We start from the raw sequence: 20,146 nt of genomic DNA, 5'->3' as shown, positions 1-20,146 counted from the left end.
GACAGCCGATCAATACAAGCAGAATATTTAGAACTAGATTTGTATTTTTGGCATTCCGTACTTAGATCTTTAACCTCCTTTAGCAAAAGATCCACTGTTCTCTCATAATAATCAGATAAGATTTTCACAAATGCCATAGATCCCATCCTTAAGGCTTCATCCCATTCTTCTGTCAGCCTCTGTTCAGATCTGCCAACAAGAGGACGAAGCTTAATACGGAGACCTCTCGGTGCCAAATTTTTATATAAATAAGCTTTGAACAGTCTCAAATGCCAAATGTTGGCTCTAAGGCCCTTAAGGCCTTTTTCCAGGTTACGGAATGCCAAATCACAACCCCCCTCACTACTGGGGTTGCTCTTACTCTGGTTGTTGCTTGGGGGTATCCTCCAAACCAAATATGGCTATATCCTCCCTATCAGCACACAACCCATGGAGTATCTGATCTAAATCCATCCTGAAAGGCAATAGTATTGAATGGCTGTTCAAGGAAGGGACCCTATATATAAAATCAAGTAAGTCCAGGGATCAAAAATGAGTACGGAAAGTATAATGCAGACCCAGGTCATTAATCATGTGATGAAATCATGAAAAATATTATTATTATAGGTCGTCCAAATGGAATGTATACCAGACACCAAGGGTGTGGAGTCACTGAACAACTATTAATGAATATAGTGATACTGCATATGAAATATAATCTTATTCCAGTAGTAAAAATGAACACATATAAGTATCTAAACATATAACAAGATGGTCTGTATGACAGCACAAAAATAAGAATGCATTCACTTTTCTATTTAAATGTAGCAAAGACTAAAGGTATAGTTTCAATACAATAATAAAATAAAGTAGCCAAGATCCCATCATTGAATGGCCCCCTTATAGATATATCAACAATTAGTTGTAACTAATATACAACTAATATAAAGCAAGGTAGTTGGCTGGAATGTACCCAAAAAAGGTCCAAAAAGGGGGACTTTAACACCTAGAACACAGGTCCCATTAGATTCAATGTATATTTATATCAAATCCCTGTGTAGCTATTATTGTGGGACACATGATATCAAGGAACACAAATGATGTTACTTGACAGTATACCAGGCTTAGATTGACCTTAAAATATACATATATTGTTTTTAAAAAATCTAGTCAACCTCAAACAGGTCTTAATAACAACACAAAAAGAGAATGCAGTCACTTTTCAATAAGCATAGCAAAACTGAGGGTATAGTTTCAATATAGTAACAAAATAGAGTAGCCAAGATCCCATTATTAATTAGCCCCCTTATAAATATGTCAAAAATTAGTTGTAGTTGATATACAACTAGTATAAAACAAGGTAGTTGGCTTAAATGTAGGTATACCCAAAATAGTCAAAAAGGAGGGATATTAACACCTAAGAAGCTGGAACACAAGTCCCATTAAATTCAATGTATATTTGTATCAAGTCCCTATGTAACTGTTAATAAGGGACACATAATATCACAGAACAAAAATCATGTTCCTTGACAATATATCAGGCTTAAATTGACCTTAAAATATACATGTATTGATCCTAAAAAATCTAGTCAACCTGTAACCAATTCTATTCACCTAAGTAGAATAGGCATATGACCCCATATATTAATAATTGTTGTTGTCACACTTTTGCCTGAAAACTTAAAGAACTATTCTCATACATCAATTCTATCTGACTTGTGTATAAAAATCAATATTCCAATATCGTTGTGAAAACAGAAAACAACTTTATAATGAAATAAGGTCTTAAACTCACTTATTGAAAATAATTGCACATGCCTTGCCAAGATTGACCCACATATATATTATAAGTCAATAGTAATACACAAAAAAAGCATGTACAATAAACATGAGTGTCCAAAAAGACTTAATGTCCAACATATGTCCAAACCTCTCAAGAGTGTGTGTCCAAAAATAAAGGACACTAGTGTTTGTCCAACATGAAAATAACGTTGTATTTTTCAGTTTGCATCCACGTAGAAAAGAGAAACGCCTTGTAGTAGACACTAAATACACTGTCCAAAATGCCCAAATCCGAATGAAATCTTAATGTGCAAATAGCGAAACAATAGGTTATAATACAGACAGATGCTGGAAACACATGTTCTCAAACTTCACGTTCCCTAAGAATTAGAATAGGTGAACATCGGAGTGATATTCGTAACCAGAAAGTTAGTAATGCCCTATACCAACATTCTATTAAACATAAATCTGCCAAATTTATGTTTACGGTTATTGATAAGATTCAGGGGAACAGACACAATCAGTTGGGTTGGCAGAGCATTCTCAGCCATAAAGAAAAATACTGGATAATACACCTGGGGGCCTTATTTCCACCAGGACTGAATGACCATCTATAAGAACCATTATATATAAAAAATACATAGTATTTTTTATCTAGATGGCCACATCTAGATATATATACTATACATCCTCATTGCACATTTATGCTTTGAATATTTATAAACATCCCATTCAGGATACTGATTTTATTGGGAAGTGTAATTCACTAAACAATGTTTTATATGCTGCACATTCCAAATACTAATTGTGTATGTTAAGTGAAATCCATTTGTTATTGGCTATTGCTGTGTATATATATGGAGTTTTTCCATTGGTGAATGTGTTTTCTTTATTTTTCCTCACTGATGAAGGTGTCTTACCGAAACTAGTTTGAGGTTTCGAGATATAAGTTGCTGTATTATAGGGAGCAATATGGTGTAACTTTTGCACCTATTTTATTGCCAATAAAGCTTTTGGAACCGATTTGCTGGCCTTTGTTTGTTTCCTGGTATTGCTTTGGACCGTGCAAGCTTTAACGTGCGTGGGTTTGTGTTCTGCAAAAATTAAACAGCACAGCAACTTGTACTTTAAACCTCCAAACAGGTCGAAAGACACTGCAGCACCCTGTGCAGGTGTTAAGGGGCCTAAATTCGGGTCTATATTATACCATTGAACGCTTAAAAAAAGCGAACGCTGATTGATCGACCTAATTTAAGCGAAAGCTTACAATCTCGAACTGTCAGATCAGCGATTTTTTTTCCCAGGGAAAAAAATCGCTGATCCAAAACACATACACACAACACAAGCACACCAAACAGAAATCCACACACATACACCTAAAATCTGATACCTAACCCTACACTAAACTATGCACACACCACTAACTACCCACTTACCTTAACCCAAACCCTAACCCTAAGGTCCGTCACTACTGCACACTCACCTCACCAGCTCCCTAACCCTAACTCACTTAAATCCGCCCTAACCTTCATGTCCACTCAATCACACACACACCTAACCCGAGCCCTAACCCTAACTCACCTAAATCACCCTAACACTCACATCCACACAATCGCACACTTACTTGAATCTGACCGGTAACTTTCCACCATAACACTGAAAATACTGAAGCAACAGAAACAGACAACCGAATTCTTTCCCTAGGAAAAAATTTGAGTTTCTGCTGCTTCGATATTTTGCAGTTTCGTGAAAATAAGTTCGATCAATAAGCGTTCGCATTTTTAAGCGTTCGAGGATATAATATAGACCCCTAAATTCAGACCTGCATATTGGGCTAGATGCCCCAGTATGCCTGAGATAGTGTGTGGATCTATTCAATGATGCTCTGTGGTCACGTACGGGGGGGGGTCTAGTGTAAGTATGACTCCACAAGCTTTGAAGTCAAGATAAACCATAACTTAGGTAATCCAACTTGTGGCTGAAACTGCTACAATAATTCCAGCCAACATCAAATAATTCTCCTTGACAGCAAACATTAAGAAAGATCAAGAAATGCCTTACCAAATTACACTACTGTTCTTATCAGACATTTGAAAAACATAGGGGTAAAATTACACTCTATATTCTACTTAGACACCAGCTACAAAGTAATGCATGACTTGGTGCACAGTACAACAGCAAATCCTATTGCTGTAGAATTTCACTTTGAGCTAGGTACAATAGTAGAGGAGTCTTTCTATGATCTAAAATTATCTGTTCCTGTCATTGGTAAGTTACCAGAAAGTATTATGCAGAAATGTAAAATAAAAGAAGATGTGAGGTCACTGCCAAATGGTTTAATCCTCCTGTAGGAAATCTGTTCTACTGATAAAAATGAAGTATGTTCATGTGAAGTTAATGGTAATTACCTTGTGCTGTCTCAGAAAGATAGAACAACTTAAGGAAGTGTAAACAGTTGATCTTGCAAATATGTCTGAAATGACAAAAGACAAAGTGGAGCTTGGTAATAACTTGCCTTTCCTAGACTTCCAGAGCCAGGTTAAACAGGTTATTTGGGCATGCAGTTGTGAGACAGAAAGGGAGAAAAAAGTAGTGCATGAGATGTTTAATCAGTTTGCAAATGTGTTTGCAAAAAACGTTTATAAATGTGGGTTAACTGTCCTTCATGTTACGTATCCAATAATCCTAATAAGGGTCCAGTGTATGTATATCAGTACAGGATCACACTGGCATCCTGTGAGCATATCTAGGATATTCTGGATAACATAATGAAGAGAGGAATTACTAGACAGATAAACTCTGTGTACAACTCTCCCATATGGCCCATTCTCAAACCCACAGGTAAGTGAAGACTCACTATAGACTACTGAAAGCTAAATCAGCAAGTGCTCTTATCTCACTGGCTCATGTCATAATCAAGATCAAAACTAGGCTAGTACTGTGGGTGCAAAATAGTTCATAACAATGGACATCTCAAATGAATTGCGGATCCTAAAGGACCATCCTCAAGATCACTACAAATTGGCCTTCCCTTCCCATTCAGGAGGAAACAGTGTCCTTTTGGATACTTGAACTCCCCGTCAGATTTCAGTATCTTCCTGTACAAGGCCATGCCTGATGCAGAAAGTAGAGGAAATCTAATTTACACGAATGATGAACTAATCAAATGCAGCACTTTTGAGGAACATCTGGCTAATGTCACTTACGTGTTGAGTCATTTAAATAATGCTGGGGCCAAACTGTCCCTCACTAAAAGATGGTGGTTCAAAAACAAGGTCTACTATCTAAGGTATGACATTGGACCAGATGGGCTATACTCTCAAAACAGCAAAACAGAAGCTATCCAGTGTATCAACCCTCCAAAAACCCCGAGGGAGATAAGAAGCTTCCTAGGTATCTTCAAATACTCTATACAGTTTATTAACTGTGCAAAAGTGACATATCCCCTAATCAAGCTGCTAAAAAAAGTCAAAACCATGGGTATTAGGGGAAATAGCAAAGAAAATAAATAAAAAAAGCCATGCAAGCTTTCAAGTATAGCTTGAGCCAGACCTCATGCCTGCCATACCCACAAATGGATAAGGATTTCTATCTAAAAACAGGGTATACTAACAGTAGTATTACTGCTGTCCTGTATCAAAGATATGATTCTGACTACCTTATAGTTTATAACAGCAAGACCCTAAACAAGGTAAAAAAAAGTTATTTGAATGTGAAAAGGCTCTATTTTCCACTGCATGTGCAGTATAGGGCATCAAAAACTAGATCTGTGGTATAAAATTTATAGTACAGACATACATCAACCCCATTGCCCTCCTAGGAGGCTAAAAACTAAGGGATGGTAATGTGTCTAAGCAAATCAAAAAACAAGAGGCCAGCAAACTGTGGCATATAAATGCTTTATTAAAGCATATATGAGTAGAGCAGTAACAGACCGGTTTCAGCTGAACAAATTAAATAGCCTTCATCAGTGTCAATGAAAAAACATTGAAATCCATTGCCCTTTTATAACTACAAGGTAGAAATAAGATTGCAGCTGTAAAATATGAACAGCCAAAGCATGTGTTTGGGGGAATTGAGTATGTGACAGTTTGTATGTATTAAAATGTACTGTGAACTTTGACTGAACGAGAAAATACTGAAAAACAAGAGTCTGCCTGAAAGCAGGAAATGTGCCTTTTATGGAAGTGCATCCGATTTTCTTTCTTTGCCCAGAGATAGGATGATGTGAATTGTCTTATGTTTACGGGTAAACCTTTGATTGGTTAATTGCCCTGTATAATGATCTAATTGGTTCACTTTTATATTTTTGTACTGTCAGCAATATCACCAGTATATAAGCTTGTTTATTCCTTTGTTCTGGGACTCTCCCTGGTACTTTCCATGAGGCTCCCGCACGTGTGTACTGTAGATAATAAAAACCACTGAAAGAGAGAAAGAACTATTTGTCTTCATTTTCAAAGTATTGTGTAACGTAACACAGCTCATTGGTTGTTTATAAATTCTCATTGAGACCCAATGGAAATAAACCCCCCAGCTTAATGATCCACTTTTTTTCTTTTGTATTTAATAATGAATGCCATCCAGCATTATTTGTTCTATTTCCCACAATCCTGTCTATTATAATAAATCTGAAACTTGCATACTTCTGTACCATTGAATGTTTATACAAAGCATTACTTGTTTTTTTTTTGGTCCTAATATCACTGCAGTGTTCAAATATGCATAGTCTCAAGGGTCTCGAAGTTTGCCCAATATAAAAGGCTGAGCAGGTGCATGTCGGAAGATAAATCACCCAATCAGTTCCACAGTTAGTATAGCCATGGTGGTGTAGCGGTAGCATTGTCGCCTCACAGCAAAAGGTTCTCCCACTCGATTCTCGGCTGGAGCGCCTTCTGTGTGGAGTCTGCGTCTCCTCCACGTGGTTGAGTGGTGTTTGAAAGACATGTGTGAATGGGCGTGCCTTCATTGAAGGTTGGGCGTTGGGCTGGCAACTCGGCACTGTAAAAATCTACTGCCAATCATTAGCGGACCGGAGTTCTGCTGTGGCGAGCCCTAACTGGGAAAAGCCAAAAGAAGAAGTTGTTCCACAGTTAGCAGAAAACCTAATATCATAAACAATGCCTGTGTTCCTGCTGGTGAATTGTTTAGATTTCGTCAACCTATGACAATGTGTACAGTGTCCGCAAGGGACACAACTAAAAGTAAATCACCTGTCAGAGTTCTTTGAGTGGGATCCTGAGTATATCTGGAGCCATATTTAAAATAACTGAAATGTGAACCAAGGGTCCCTCCCCCTTCGGAAGGAGAAAGAACATCTGTCCTTAAGAAACTCAGATAACCTGGTGTCTGCTAAAAGAATATTCCAATGTCTTTGGACGCTGTCCAGTAACATGTTGGTATTTCTCCCATAGGTGGTTACAAAACGAACCTTCGAATCACTCCCCCATTTTTTATCTTTATACTTTAGTAAGTCCTTTCTGTCTAGTCCTGAGACCCAATTACTGGCAGTAAGGATATTGCCAGTTTTATAACCCCTATTTTTGAACCTGCTAGTCAGATCCTCCTTGAAATGTTTGTAAGTGGCTGGATGTGAGCAGATATGCTCAGGATCCCACTCAAAGAACTCTGACAGATGATTTACTTTTTGGTTGTGTCCCTTGCGGACACTGTACACATTGTCATAGGTTGACAAACCCTGAACAATTCACCAGCAGAACACAGGCATTGTTTATGATATTACGTTTTATGCTGTGGAACTGATTGGGTGATTTATCTTGTGACATGCACCTGCTCAGCCTTTTATATTGCGGCAAACTTTGAGACCTTTGAGACTATGCATTTCTGAACATTGCAATGATATTAGGACCAAAAAAACAAGTAATGCTTTGTATAAACACTCAATGGTACACAATAATGCAAGTTTCAGATTTATTATTATAGACAGGATTGTGGGAAATAGAACAAATAAATCTGGATAGCATTCATTATTAAATACAAAAGAAAAAAAGTGGATCATTAAGCTCGGTGGTTTATTTCCACTGGGTCTCAATGAGAATGTATGAACAACCAATGAGCTGCAATCTTATTTCTATCTTGTAGTATAAAAGGGCAATGGATTTCAATGTGTTTTTTTATTGACAGTGATGAAGGCTATCTAATTTGTTCAGCCGAAACTGGTTTGTTACTGCTCTACTCATATATGCTTTAATAAAGTTTGCTGGCGTCTTGTTTTATGATTTGGACTTATCCTTTTTGAGGCCGTGCAGTTGCCGTACTTGCAAGGGTTGTTTCGCAATGTATCTAGCAGCCAAATTGTGGCCAGAACCTTATCCCTCCAGGACTGACCTTTGGAAATAAAATATGCCAAACACAAGAAGAGCCCAAATGCCCACGGATTAAAGCACCAAATCTAAAGGACTTAAGCAACCACCTTAGCAGGACTCAGCATTAGTCCTTCCTCGGCAGCAATACAGATACTACCATTATGATGAAATGTGAGCAAAGACCTTCCTAAAGCATATGTTGTTGGCTGCTTTTTTTATTCAAAATACAAATAGGTAAAGTGGCTTGGGGCTAGTCTGGCATGAAAATAAACCATGCCCTCCTATCATATGCACAGACAACTAACTTGTATGCCTGCTGAGTTGGTAGCTATATATGTAGCTGTAGAAACAGCAGTCCAGTTCAATCTGCAGGATCTTGTAACCTGTAGACTCTGATTATGCTAGACATAACTTTCTCACACACTTGCCAGGCTGGAAAATAAATGACATGCTCAACTCTAAAAACAGTTATGCATGTTGAACTAATCCTAGCTATAAATCAGCTACTGCATGATCATGGCCTTAAAAGTTTATTGAAAAAAAGGTCAAAGGCCACTCAAAAGTGCAGGGAGCAGACAAAGCTGAAAATGACCTAGCTAATGCTCTGGCTAAGGGAGGTGCCTTAAAAGGAAAAACTTGGTACTTTACTCCAGCCCATACAGGTGCAAATTCAGTTACCTGTCAGCAAAAACAGAAGAAACTGGAGTATGTTTTTTACTTGTGTAGTTGTTGTTGGTCTTTCGGCTTTTTCCCAGTAAGGGGTCGCCACAGCGGAACTCCAGTCTGCTAATGACTGGCAGTAGATTTTTTACGAAATGCTGAGGTGCCAGTCGATGCCCAACCTTCAACGAAGGCACACCCATTTACGCGTGACGAGCTTAATTTGACTTGATGGAATTCAGCAGAAAGATGAGACTACAAGAAAGTTTTATCATTTCATTCAGAATCTCAATGTGAAAAAGCTTACTGAAAGTGACCTAAAATACAACCATGATCTCAAGGCAATGTATAAACAAAAAGACAAATTTCTGTTAAAGGGTGGTCTCCTGGTAAGGATGGGTTACACCACACATTCCATTGTGTAGTACCTTTGGAGCACAGAGATGTCATGCTACAGCATGCACATGATAAATCAACAGAAGCCTATGTGGGGACAGAAAAACTTAATACAGTAAAGAAAGTGGCTTACTGACTTCACATGTACAGTGATGTTACTAAATATGTACAAGAATGTATAACATGCAGCAAGTTCCACAGTTTCTCCTAGACACATGGCACACCTTCAGGCAAAAAAAAATCACAATATCCTACTCTGATCTCCAGATTGAATGGACTGACCTAGAAACCAGGTCTTCTAGAGGAAGTCAGTACTTACTAATTGTCACCTGTAAATTTAAAAAATGGATTGAGTGCTTACCTGCTCCTAATAACACTACAGAAATGACTGACCTGCTACTGATCAAACATGTACTTAGTCACTGGGGTTACTCATAACAGTAAAATCTGATAAGAGATCACATATCACTAGTGAGGTAATAGAAAATGTATAAAAAAAATTGAAAGTGCAAAGAAAGCTGCACATGTCCCATCATCTAGAGTACTCATGTCAGTTATCAGGGCAAACCAGACCATAACCCATATATTAAAGAAGTACATCAGCTCTACAAAAAAGGGCTGGAATGTTAAGATGCCCTTAGTATTAATGATCATCCATTCCGCTACCAATAAATCCACAGTGTCACACCCTTTAAAATATTGACTTGTAGGAAAATGGTGCTTGCCTTTGCATCTTCTGTATACTACCGATGATGCAAGTCTGGCACATGCCACCACTGTCCATGATTACGTAACCCGCCTAGGAGAGCACTTAAAGGAAACCTTTGCCTTCGCCCATAGCAATTTGAAAAAATGTACAGACCTACAAGATCTAGTATAATAGAAGGCAAACTCTTGGAAATAGCACATTGGTAACAAGATATTCTATTTTAACTACAGTGGGAAAAAGACAAAAGCAAAACAATTCCTGCCAAGCTTGAATGGACACTTCTTAATAAGAAATGACGTTTTCCCAGTGGCCTATCAAATAAGCACTGATGAACCTTTACTTAAATGTGCTTATATTAATTAGCTAAGGTCTTTTCATAAATACAAAACAGTCCCACCTATGCTAAAAAGTAAACAAACAAGCTCAGAAAATGTAAAGAGAGACTGAGCATTTGACAAGTAATGTATAATACAGGGACTACTAAGTGCCCAGAAGATTCAATGGTAACTTTCCTTCTCCATAAAGTATTGAATGTACATAGCGGGAGCAATAAGGGAATGTAGAAATTACCCTTTTATATGATAAGGAAAATAAATACATGCATTGTTGATATTGCTAGCCATGCTTATCATTAGTATTATTGTTATTACTATAGCTGTTACTGTTGTTGATGTCACTGAGTGCTGCATGCATAGTGCCTTTGTTACTGAGTCTTGACTGTATTCATTAATTCTGCCTACACATATGGCTATGTATTAATCTTACTATTTTCCTGGCATATCATATAATGGCATGCAACAACAATATGAAAATAGAGGGCACAAAGCCATACCATTTAAAAGATGTGTGATGTGTCCTGGCTTCAACAAAATGCATACAATTAAGGTTTGATTTCATAGCAAAAAGTCCTCTGAAATGTTCAGAAACAAACATGCAACATAAGCCTAAAACTCTTTGCTAAACATCTACCTATTATCTAAAATGAGTGTCTATCCTCAACGGAGACTAAAAGTTGCCATCAGTTCATAAAATCTCTGAGCTGATACATAAAACTATACACTATTCTGTTTCTCGGACATTAATGTGCCAAGAGGTCAGACAAGAGTGATAAACTCACAGGATATAAAAAGACTTGTTGTTGTGTCTTTCGGCTTTTCCCGGTTAGGGGTCGCCACAGCGTAACTCCAGTCCACTAATGATTGGCAGTAGATTTTTATGTGCCGAGTTGCCAGCTCTGATGCACAACCTTCAACGAAGGTACACCCATTCATGCATGTCTCACAGAAGACGATCTAACTGAGAATCGAAGAGTTCAATGTCATACTGTGAGGTGAAACGCTACCGCAGCACCACCACCACACAGGATATAAAAAGAATAATTGCTGCAATTCTCTCTTCTTTCTGGCTATGTTGTTAATCAATGAAATAATGTACTACGGTAAAGTAAGCTAAGGCAAATTCTGCACTTCATCAAATGCAGATACAAAACAAATTCCAAAACTTTTTCTGAGCCAGAATAGATGTTTACTGCAGTGGAACTAAACTCATGCAGTCATTTTCATTCATTTTGGCTCTGTAGGACTTTGGAGCAGTCAGGCAGTCAGACGTGGAAAATAGTCAGAGACATCAGACGTCTACAGATTTTCAAATATGCATCTTCTTGCTCCAATCATACTTGTGTGCTAAAAGAGTACTCTATCACTATACACTCAGAGAAAACAAAACTATAAAATTGCATCTTGCCAATTCTGGGATTAGCAAAGTTAAGTGTGCCAGACAGAGGCATTTAACCAGGACTCACTACTACTGAACTGGAGTTTAGCCTACTAGAGGAACCAGCATCAAAATGTAAGGAATTGTCAGCTTTGTGGATCTCCCAAAAAGAGAGAGAGTGAATGGAAAATTCAAAACTATTTCACAGTGCTTATGAAAGACCAAAAGACTTTATGACTGGACACTGACTAATTGGTATCATGCTTTACCTTACTGCCAGAAACTACAGTAGGCAATTTAATATTTTTCTGACTTTTTGCTGTACAGCAAGCTAATTTTTATTGACTGATGCCTACTCAAAAATAAAGTTAATAATTTCTTATGTGCTAATAAATAGTATTTTTTTTTTTACAAAATTCAACTTGATGCATGTTAGCCGTTTTAATTTTGGCTTAATTGTAACCTAAAACAATGGAATTTGGAAAGGTAGACAAGTGTTGAGCCAGCTTATTATTACCTACAGACCAATGCATTGGTTATACTATAAAACATTAGATTCCAGCCTAATTGTTTGGACAACATGACACTATTGCAAACTCTTTGCAGAGATTACTAAGGTATGTATTTTTACACAGAATGGAGTCAACTACTACGATGTTTTGAGGGTTACTAGATTACTACGTCAGCCTTCTGGGCTTTGGAGTTTGGCTTTTTCAGTTTGAACCCCAGGCATTTTATTATTATTATGGACTCACTGCACTGCCATGTTATAGCAAATGCGTATGTGCGACTTACTGTAGTCACTGAAAGGTTTGTGTAATGTAGTACATGTGTGGGGTTCTGATTTTGTTCAGCTTGTTACTTCTTGAGGTACAGGTATGACTTCTGTTAGTGTATTCATTAGGAACCCTGTTTATGTACTGACAGGCATGTGTGTATGTTCACAGAGTGTGGTTCAAGTACTATTTACAGTTTGGCATAAGTATTCTGGATATTTATACCTCTCACAGATATCTCAAGTCAAGTTAAAGAGAAGTACATTTTCTTTGTGCATGAATCAGTTAGTATACCAGCTGAAATAACTATTATCTATATATTTTTGGAAGTTAGCTCATAAAGTACCTTCACATTGTTAGTATACCATCCAAAATAACTATTATCTATCACATTTTTGGAAGTTAGCTCATGAAGTACCTTCATATCTGCTCTAAAGTACAAATGTGTAGTCCTATTTACCTGTAACAGTAGATGTTTGAATTTCACATTGCCTCAGTGACAAATGGGTTCTGTGCATGCACAAGCCCACACTGGCAACTTTCCAGAGCTCAGAATACCCTCCTCTGACCCTCTGTGATAGTGGATTGGATGAGCTCCTCTTATCAGGGCAAGTCTAACTCTCGTCACAGAAAGTTAGTTATTCAGGCTTTTAGTTGCAATGTAGGACAAACCAAGAAGGACCAGAATCAAGCATTTCCTGAAACTAACCAATCTCCAAACATAAATATCCAAAGCCAACAAACAACACAGCAAGGTTGGATATCTCTTCAGCTTTGCTCACCCTAGGAATCAAAGAACCAGTGTCATTTTTTAAAAGACAAGGGCTTCTAGTCCAGTATGTTTCTGGAACCAAAAAAGAGCCTTCTTAGTGACCAGTTTTAAATCTTTCTTCTATTTCGGAATGGGGACAGTCCAGCATTCACGATGTTGACCCTTATTCTCCAAGGAAGCTTTATGGTAACATGAGACCTAAAAGATCTCTAAACTTCAGTGTCTGGGTCACACAATCAGTGTTCTGCATTTGGGTTATCTGATGTTTCAAGTCTGTTTTCAAGTTTCATGCTACAGTCTTTTCTTTTAAATAACTGAATGTCATTCATTTTTCTTCCTCATTTGGATGACTTAGTTATCTTTGCAGAGTCTTCTACCAGATGTCAAGAGTCCTTAACATAGGTTTGAACTTTTCTGACCAATCTGGGATTCCAGATAAATATTTAGAAATCCTCTTTGACTGCTTCACACCAGATTGTTTTTCCTAGGATGTCTTATAGAAACTCCACAGCAAAAGTATTGACACGGGAAGATGAAGTTATATTTGGAAACATTCTTGAGCTTCTCATTTCAGTCTCCGACTTCAGTTAGAAAGTTTAACTGGATTCTAAGGTTCATGGCACCCCTGATTCTTATGATTCCTTTTGCCATGTTGTACATGAGAAAGATTATATGTTATCTAAAAAAACTCATGCACCCAGAACTTGCATCCTTCAGATTTTCAGATACCTTTCTTGGGCTTGATATAAATGGATCTGCACTGGTGGAGACAATAAATATAACCAATTACATATCTCCCCTTTTTCTTTGTCAATCTCCAAGTCAATCTATAACTACAGACACCTCAGCATTTTTTAATATTGGTATAATATATTGGTTATCCCTTTTTATGAAGCTGGCCAAAGGCAATTACGACAGGCTTCATCACTGTCTGTTTCCACTTGATACACGCCAGTCTAAGACATCTTAAATTACCTGCATGGATTATGATACCTTTTAGGCACTTCTTTTGGAGGACATGCTGCAGGTACTAAAGGAGGCAAAAAGTCCTGTTACTAGAAAATCTTATACTGACATGTGGAAGACTTTTCTGTTTGGTGCCTACCAAATAACCAGGGTCCTAGCTGGTATTCTACCACTAGTACTCAAATATTTGTGTGAGTTACTAGCCCCTCTCCATCATACTAATTCGTCAAGGTACATCGTGTTGCCACCTCAGTATGTCTGCCCATCTTCAGTGCTTTGTCAGTAAAACAGGTTGTTCCTCCCCATAATCTTAACTTTCTGCTGATAATAGTTAACCACATTTCCACATGAATGTGCACATCAGGCAGATTTAAGGTTTGTTACATGGACAACCATTCTTCTCTTTCCTCTGACACCAATAAGATGTATATCTGAATTGTAAGCTGTCTTGGTGGGTAAACCCTATCTGTTCTCATTTTGGATAGGGTATCTGTAAGAAAAAATCCCTCATTCATGCCCAATTTTGTTTCACAATCAGGCCATCAGTCTCTCCGTGTTATATCCTAACCCTCAGAATAACGGAGAAAGGATTTCACATACTCTAGGCATGCATATGCAGCTCAGGTACTATTTTGACAGAACCAAGTCCTTTAGAAAAGCCAGTAAGCTATTTATTTCTTATGCGGGGTTAAGAAAGGACAACCCATGGCAAAAAGACAATTTCCAGGTGGTTGTCCTTTGCTTTTGCTTTTTGTTATATCCACCATGATAAACCAGTTATCATGGTAGTATTAGAGCACACTCTCTACAGGCCTTGCCTTCTCTGATGAGACATTGTAAAGGGATGGATTCTAAAAGCTTTCTAAAGACAGCTCCATGATCCTCTGTATATACCTGTACAGGGTTCAGAGGTTAGGGAGGACTTCTCCTGAAAGGAGGTTATCTATTGCAAACTTATCACTCTTAATCCACCTTTAACCACCATGAGTCTGTCACAATTTGATTGCCAAAGGCGAATGAACAGAGCCAGTTGTTAGGACAGGTTTTGAGAGACTGAGGTAGGAGGAAAGGGGGAAGAAAAGAGGCAAGCTAGCACAGCCTTCCTGATGTTGTATGCTATATGTTTATTGGAAAGGTTCCTGCTTGTTACTGTTCCCTTAAAACCATGTCTATGTGTTTCTTAGGCATGAAAGAGGATTTGGGATATTTGAAAATGAGGCCTGAAAATCTTAGAAGCTGCCTAAACTAATTTCCGTCTTTCATCAAATTGTTTGCGGACCCGAGTAGCAGATGGGCCAAATAAAACATTTTTCTCTAAAGATGAATTCAAAAATTCAGACTTTATTTAAGCAGACAACTTCTGATTGTACCCAGGTATACCTCTTCAAACAGAAGCAATAGAAGGGGCCCTTGACACAGCATTTGCATCATTATACATAACCTTAAGGGATGTTTAGTTACTAGAGACATGTCAAAGCCAACAAGACAGATATACACATGAACTTCCACATATGGGACTCATAGCAAAGAATTCTCCATGCCAAAGTGAAAGAATAAAAATTTTTAATATCAAATTTGTTTCAAAACATTCTTCTCTGTATCTAAAGGGTATGGACTGGGTGACCACAGTAGCCTGTTACTCATCTGCTTTTATGAGCACTGTAGATTGTGACTCTGGGTTGTTACAGGCTGCATAATATACTTCCTCCAAGGCTTGCATTAGGGGATGAATAGGATAAAAATCCACTTACAACATATTACAAAAATTTCCTCAATATGCTGGAAGCATCCATTAGTTTCCATAAAACATCTTTCATTCATTCATTCTGGCAAAAGACTGAGAAAATAACTTACCTCCCAAGCAGGTTGTGAGAACTAGTTCTTCTCAGCATCAGAGTACTGGACTCAAGAACCTGCAGGATATGACATCCTTTCTCTGTATATTTCAGACTCATCTGACATGTCTTCCTCAGGAAAATTTTGTCTGACCTACTCAACAAGCACACTGAATGATGCATATACCAGGCTTGAGCATTGGTAATAGCTTCTTATCAAAGTTAAAAAATTATCTTTTCCTATAGACACCATGTCTTCAGGTGAAGAATGTTTAACTTTTTGTTTTTCTCTCAATAGGTATCATCTGTGATCAACTAGGAAATAAATCTATGTCCCTTCAAGAGATCTCTCCCTTGGAAACATCTACTAGTATCCCCTGGAGAAACAGGCAAAGAATATGTAGCTGACCCCCGATTCATGCTGGCTGAAAGTACTACACCAGAAGAAGCTGGAGATGTGAGTGAGTGGTTTGAGGAACAATAAATGGATACTGCAGATTCACTCTCTATCAGCTGAGGTGCAGACAGAGCCCACACAGACAGCAAGGGTCTCTCGGGTATGTTATTTTGTTTTCTTTCTGGGACCTGCAGAAGTCAGACCAGCAGGAAAAAGGTAAGGATCCATGCTGTAATGGAGAAAGATGTGCTGGATGTGGTTAAGATCACTGGAACAAATTGGTCGGAAGGTAAGTTGTCAAAAGTCTACACAAGGAACAAACTTCCACTTACCAATTCACACAAAGTCCCCAAAACACAGTAATCCACTAGCAGTATACTAAAATCCAGTCAAAAAGCCCTCAGAAATAAATTAGTTTGACGGGAATAAGTGCCAGGTAAATTGTCACAACATGAACACAAGCACTACACTGCCCTGTAAATGTACAAACAGTACACTAAAGTCCTGTCAGAAACCTCTTAAAAGTAAAATTAGTCCGACAGAAATAAATGGTGGGTAAGCTGTCACAGCATGAATAAAAGCACAACATGCCCTGTTATTATTCCTTCCTAAATAAAGCACTGCTCCCCACTTAAACTTTTGTTAATAAATAAATAAATAAAAAAGTTTATATATATGCAGTGCATTTCTATATTAAATAAGCCCTTATTCCAGCTGAAGATAAAAATAGCAGTCCCAGATAGGAAACGGATAGTAATAAAGAAATACTGGATTTCTTAAAGGGATCATGACAATCACGACACACACACACACACATATATATATATGTATGGATTCACTTCAGAAGACTGAAAACCCAGAATCTTAAATCCCATAAGACTGACACCCAAAATCCTGAAAACTCAAAATCCTGAATCCCAAAACACTGAAAATACACAGGATACAAACACTGACTATAGACAAGAGAAAGCATATTACTTTCCTCCAAAGTGTGTGTGTATATATATATATATATATATATATATATATATATATATATATATTAATATTAATATTAAAAAATACTTCAAATATAGACACACATTCGCGCTAAACACATTAGAATTAAAACCTTTCTGCGTAAAAGGATTCCTCCAAAGGGTATTTATCTGCCAAAAGGCACTGAAAGGCCAGATGCTGCTCTAGTGAAGCCTCTGAGCTGCTCCTTCATGAGTCAATAAGAAAGTACAAAATATTTTCCACTTTGACTGCTGATTCTCTCTCTTCATGACTGACCAATCAGTAACCACTGTGGAAGTATGGGAGGAAGCCAGAGCTTTTGGAAGTTGGCCGGTTTTAATGACTTGGGCAAGATGCAACCTATACACCCCTAAATGTTATTGCGGTAGTGGGAATGATGAATATATACATCATGCTAATCACTATTTTCATATTTTATTGGTTTAGCACTTTTATGACTGCTGAAAAAAAGGTCAAGCGAGAAACAACAGGAATACATGAACTCTTTTCTTGAACATGGCAAAAAAAAAACCTTGCATGTGTCCTATGTTGGACCAGCAGTCTGTACACGATTGGTTTTCCACTTTGGAGCATTACTTGGGAATAGGCTCCTCCTCTCCCATAACCCTGATTAAGATAAAACATCTATCACAGAAAGAATGAATCAATGTGCTTACTACACATGCAGGCTGTTGTTTCCTTGGTGCAAGTGATGGCCTGAATGGACTGGTCATTGTCACTCGTCTAGTCAAGATGTAATAGATGAGTTTTTGTGGGTTCTGTTCAAGCAGCTTTATGATGTACAAACACATCACAATTGAAGCTTGCTATCTTTATCTTAGGTAACTTATATACAGACTAGCTACATTCATTCTTACATGCTCACTCTTTGGCTGCACTTTCAAAATGACACTGAGTATAGCACGTGCCTGCTATTTATATATGCACGTTCAGTCCTTGATATGCTTCTTAAAGACACAGCACACAGCACACACACACACACACACACACACACACACACACACACACACACACACACACACACACACACACACACACACACACACACACACACACACACGCACACACACGCACACACACGCACACACACGCACACACATGCACACACTGTTCTACAGTCATGTTTAAAATCCTAGCTAAGGCGCTTAAGTCCTAAGTAAGGTACCTAATATTTCTCAGTTGTGTATATGCATAGCCCATACTGTGCAGATCACTCTTCCTTGTGTTTGTAATGAGTAATTATTTGTATAAGAAGGAAGACATGTGAGACTCCTTAATATATCTTAAATGAATCGATGAAGTCTCAGAGGGCAGCAACAACAATATAACAAAGAACTGCACAAATGTAAACAACATGCACATAAATAAACAATTCTATCTAAATAATGCAAAAAGGCATCAGACTTTAGACTCAAGCAACTTACTTTGTTATTTGCAAAGGAGAATGTTGTAATTCTGACTTCTTAGCTGAGAATGCTTCCGAGAATATGTGAACAAAAATCCCACAAAGTGCAATACAGTAGAAAAACTTAATATAGAATAAGGCTATTCTGAAGGGGAGACAAGTGAACATCAGCAATATTACAACATCAGGTTAACCATGGAATAGGGAAAATACTATGTAATCCTAAATATTCCTTACCTCCCACCACACATTCTGGGATTCTCTGACTGACCTGCAACACATATACTAAAGGATGGGCAAAAATGACAGCTAAAGAAAGGAAACAGAACAACTTATTCATTCTAGGTACTCCACATTAAAGAGTGGAACATATAAAACTAATGCTGAGCATAAAGGTACAGCAACAGACACACACCAATTTTGTCTGTGTGTTTTATGCTTAAATATAATACATATCTATGACAATGTTGCAGTAAATACAATATATATTTTTGTATTGGGAATGCTGTAAAATTAAATTTAGACTTGAGTAACTCAGAAAATAACAGATCGGTATTCAGAATTATCTGATTATAATGGGTTTACATGGTATCTTCTAAAATCTGCTTGTAGCAGAAAAATGTTATGCTGTGATCCTTAGGCAAATTAATTTAAAATTTTGTTTCATAAGATACTGTAGTGTGTATATTGTAAAAATTACTTGTCTGTAGGTTGATGTGAAAGCTCCCAAGTATGCCACAATTCCAGATGAAATAAGGGCATCTCCATTTAGGTTAATGTACTGCTTCCCCAGTCGCTTGGCAGTTTCACTCCAACGGGTCTTCTCACCCCCAAGGCCTCCAATCAGCTGCTCTGCTCGCTCTAGCTTCTTGCTGCACAAGTCAACCTAGAAAAGGAAGTGATTAATCATATTCCTTGATAAACAGCAATGAGTCACATAATGCCATTTCTGAAGGTTACTGCAAGTAAAGCTTAATAAGAACATACCATCAAGGTGAGCTACATTTCTGACATATAGCTGCTGTACTAAAATTACTTACATACACTATTAAAATGCACATTTTTCATCTCTAGAAAAAGTTACAGGACAAAGCTCTAAAATACCTGTCAAATGGTTAATACATGTAGCCATACACTTGTGATAGGTGTGCAGCACATTTGATTGTTTGATTCTGCTACATCACATCAGCATGCTTTCATCTCTTTATTTGTTCCAAACTGTCCTTCTAATAGCCCCTTAAACTGCAGATTAAACACATTCACAAGTTAAATAACAAATACTTAAATAAAAAATAAAATGCATCCCTAGGTACATTATCTTTATGTCTATAGATTTTAAAAAAGCTGATGCATCATATATTTGAGCCACTGCTTTTGTATAAAACTTGTTCACTATCTCTGGCCCATTCT

At 37.6% G+C, this 20,146-nt stretch overlaps 1 protein-coding gene across 1 annotated transcript in view; it reads right to left on the bottom strand.

Moving 5' to 3' along the window:
- DNAH7 (dynein axonemal heavy chain 7) overlaps window positions 1-20,146 on the bottom strand; it is a 4,771,155-nt gene that overhangs the window by 1,516,890 nt on the left and 3,234,119 nt on the right. The window contains exon 42 of the mRNA XM_044073696.1: window positions 19,437-19,622. Within this exon, the coding sequence (XP_043929631.1) occupies window positions 19,437-19,622 (186 nt within the window). The remainder of the gene's footprint in view (window positions 1-19,436; window positions 19,623-20,146) is intronic.

The sequence above is a fragment of the Protopterus annectens genome, chromosome 6.part0, assembly GCF_019279795.1.
Source record: "Protopterus annectens isolate FY-2018-M chromosome 6.part0, PAN1.0, whole genome shotgun sequence".
NCBI lineage: Eukaryota > Metazoa > Chordata > Ceratodontiformes > Protopteridae > Protopterus > Protopterus annectens.
This window is presented reverse-complemented; position numbering and strand designations above follow the sequence as displayed.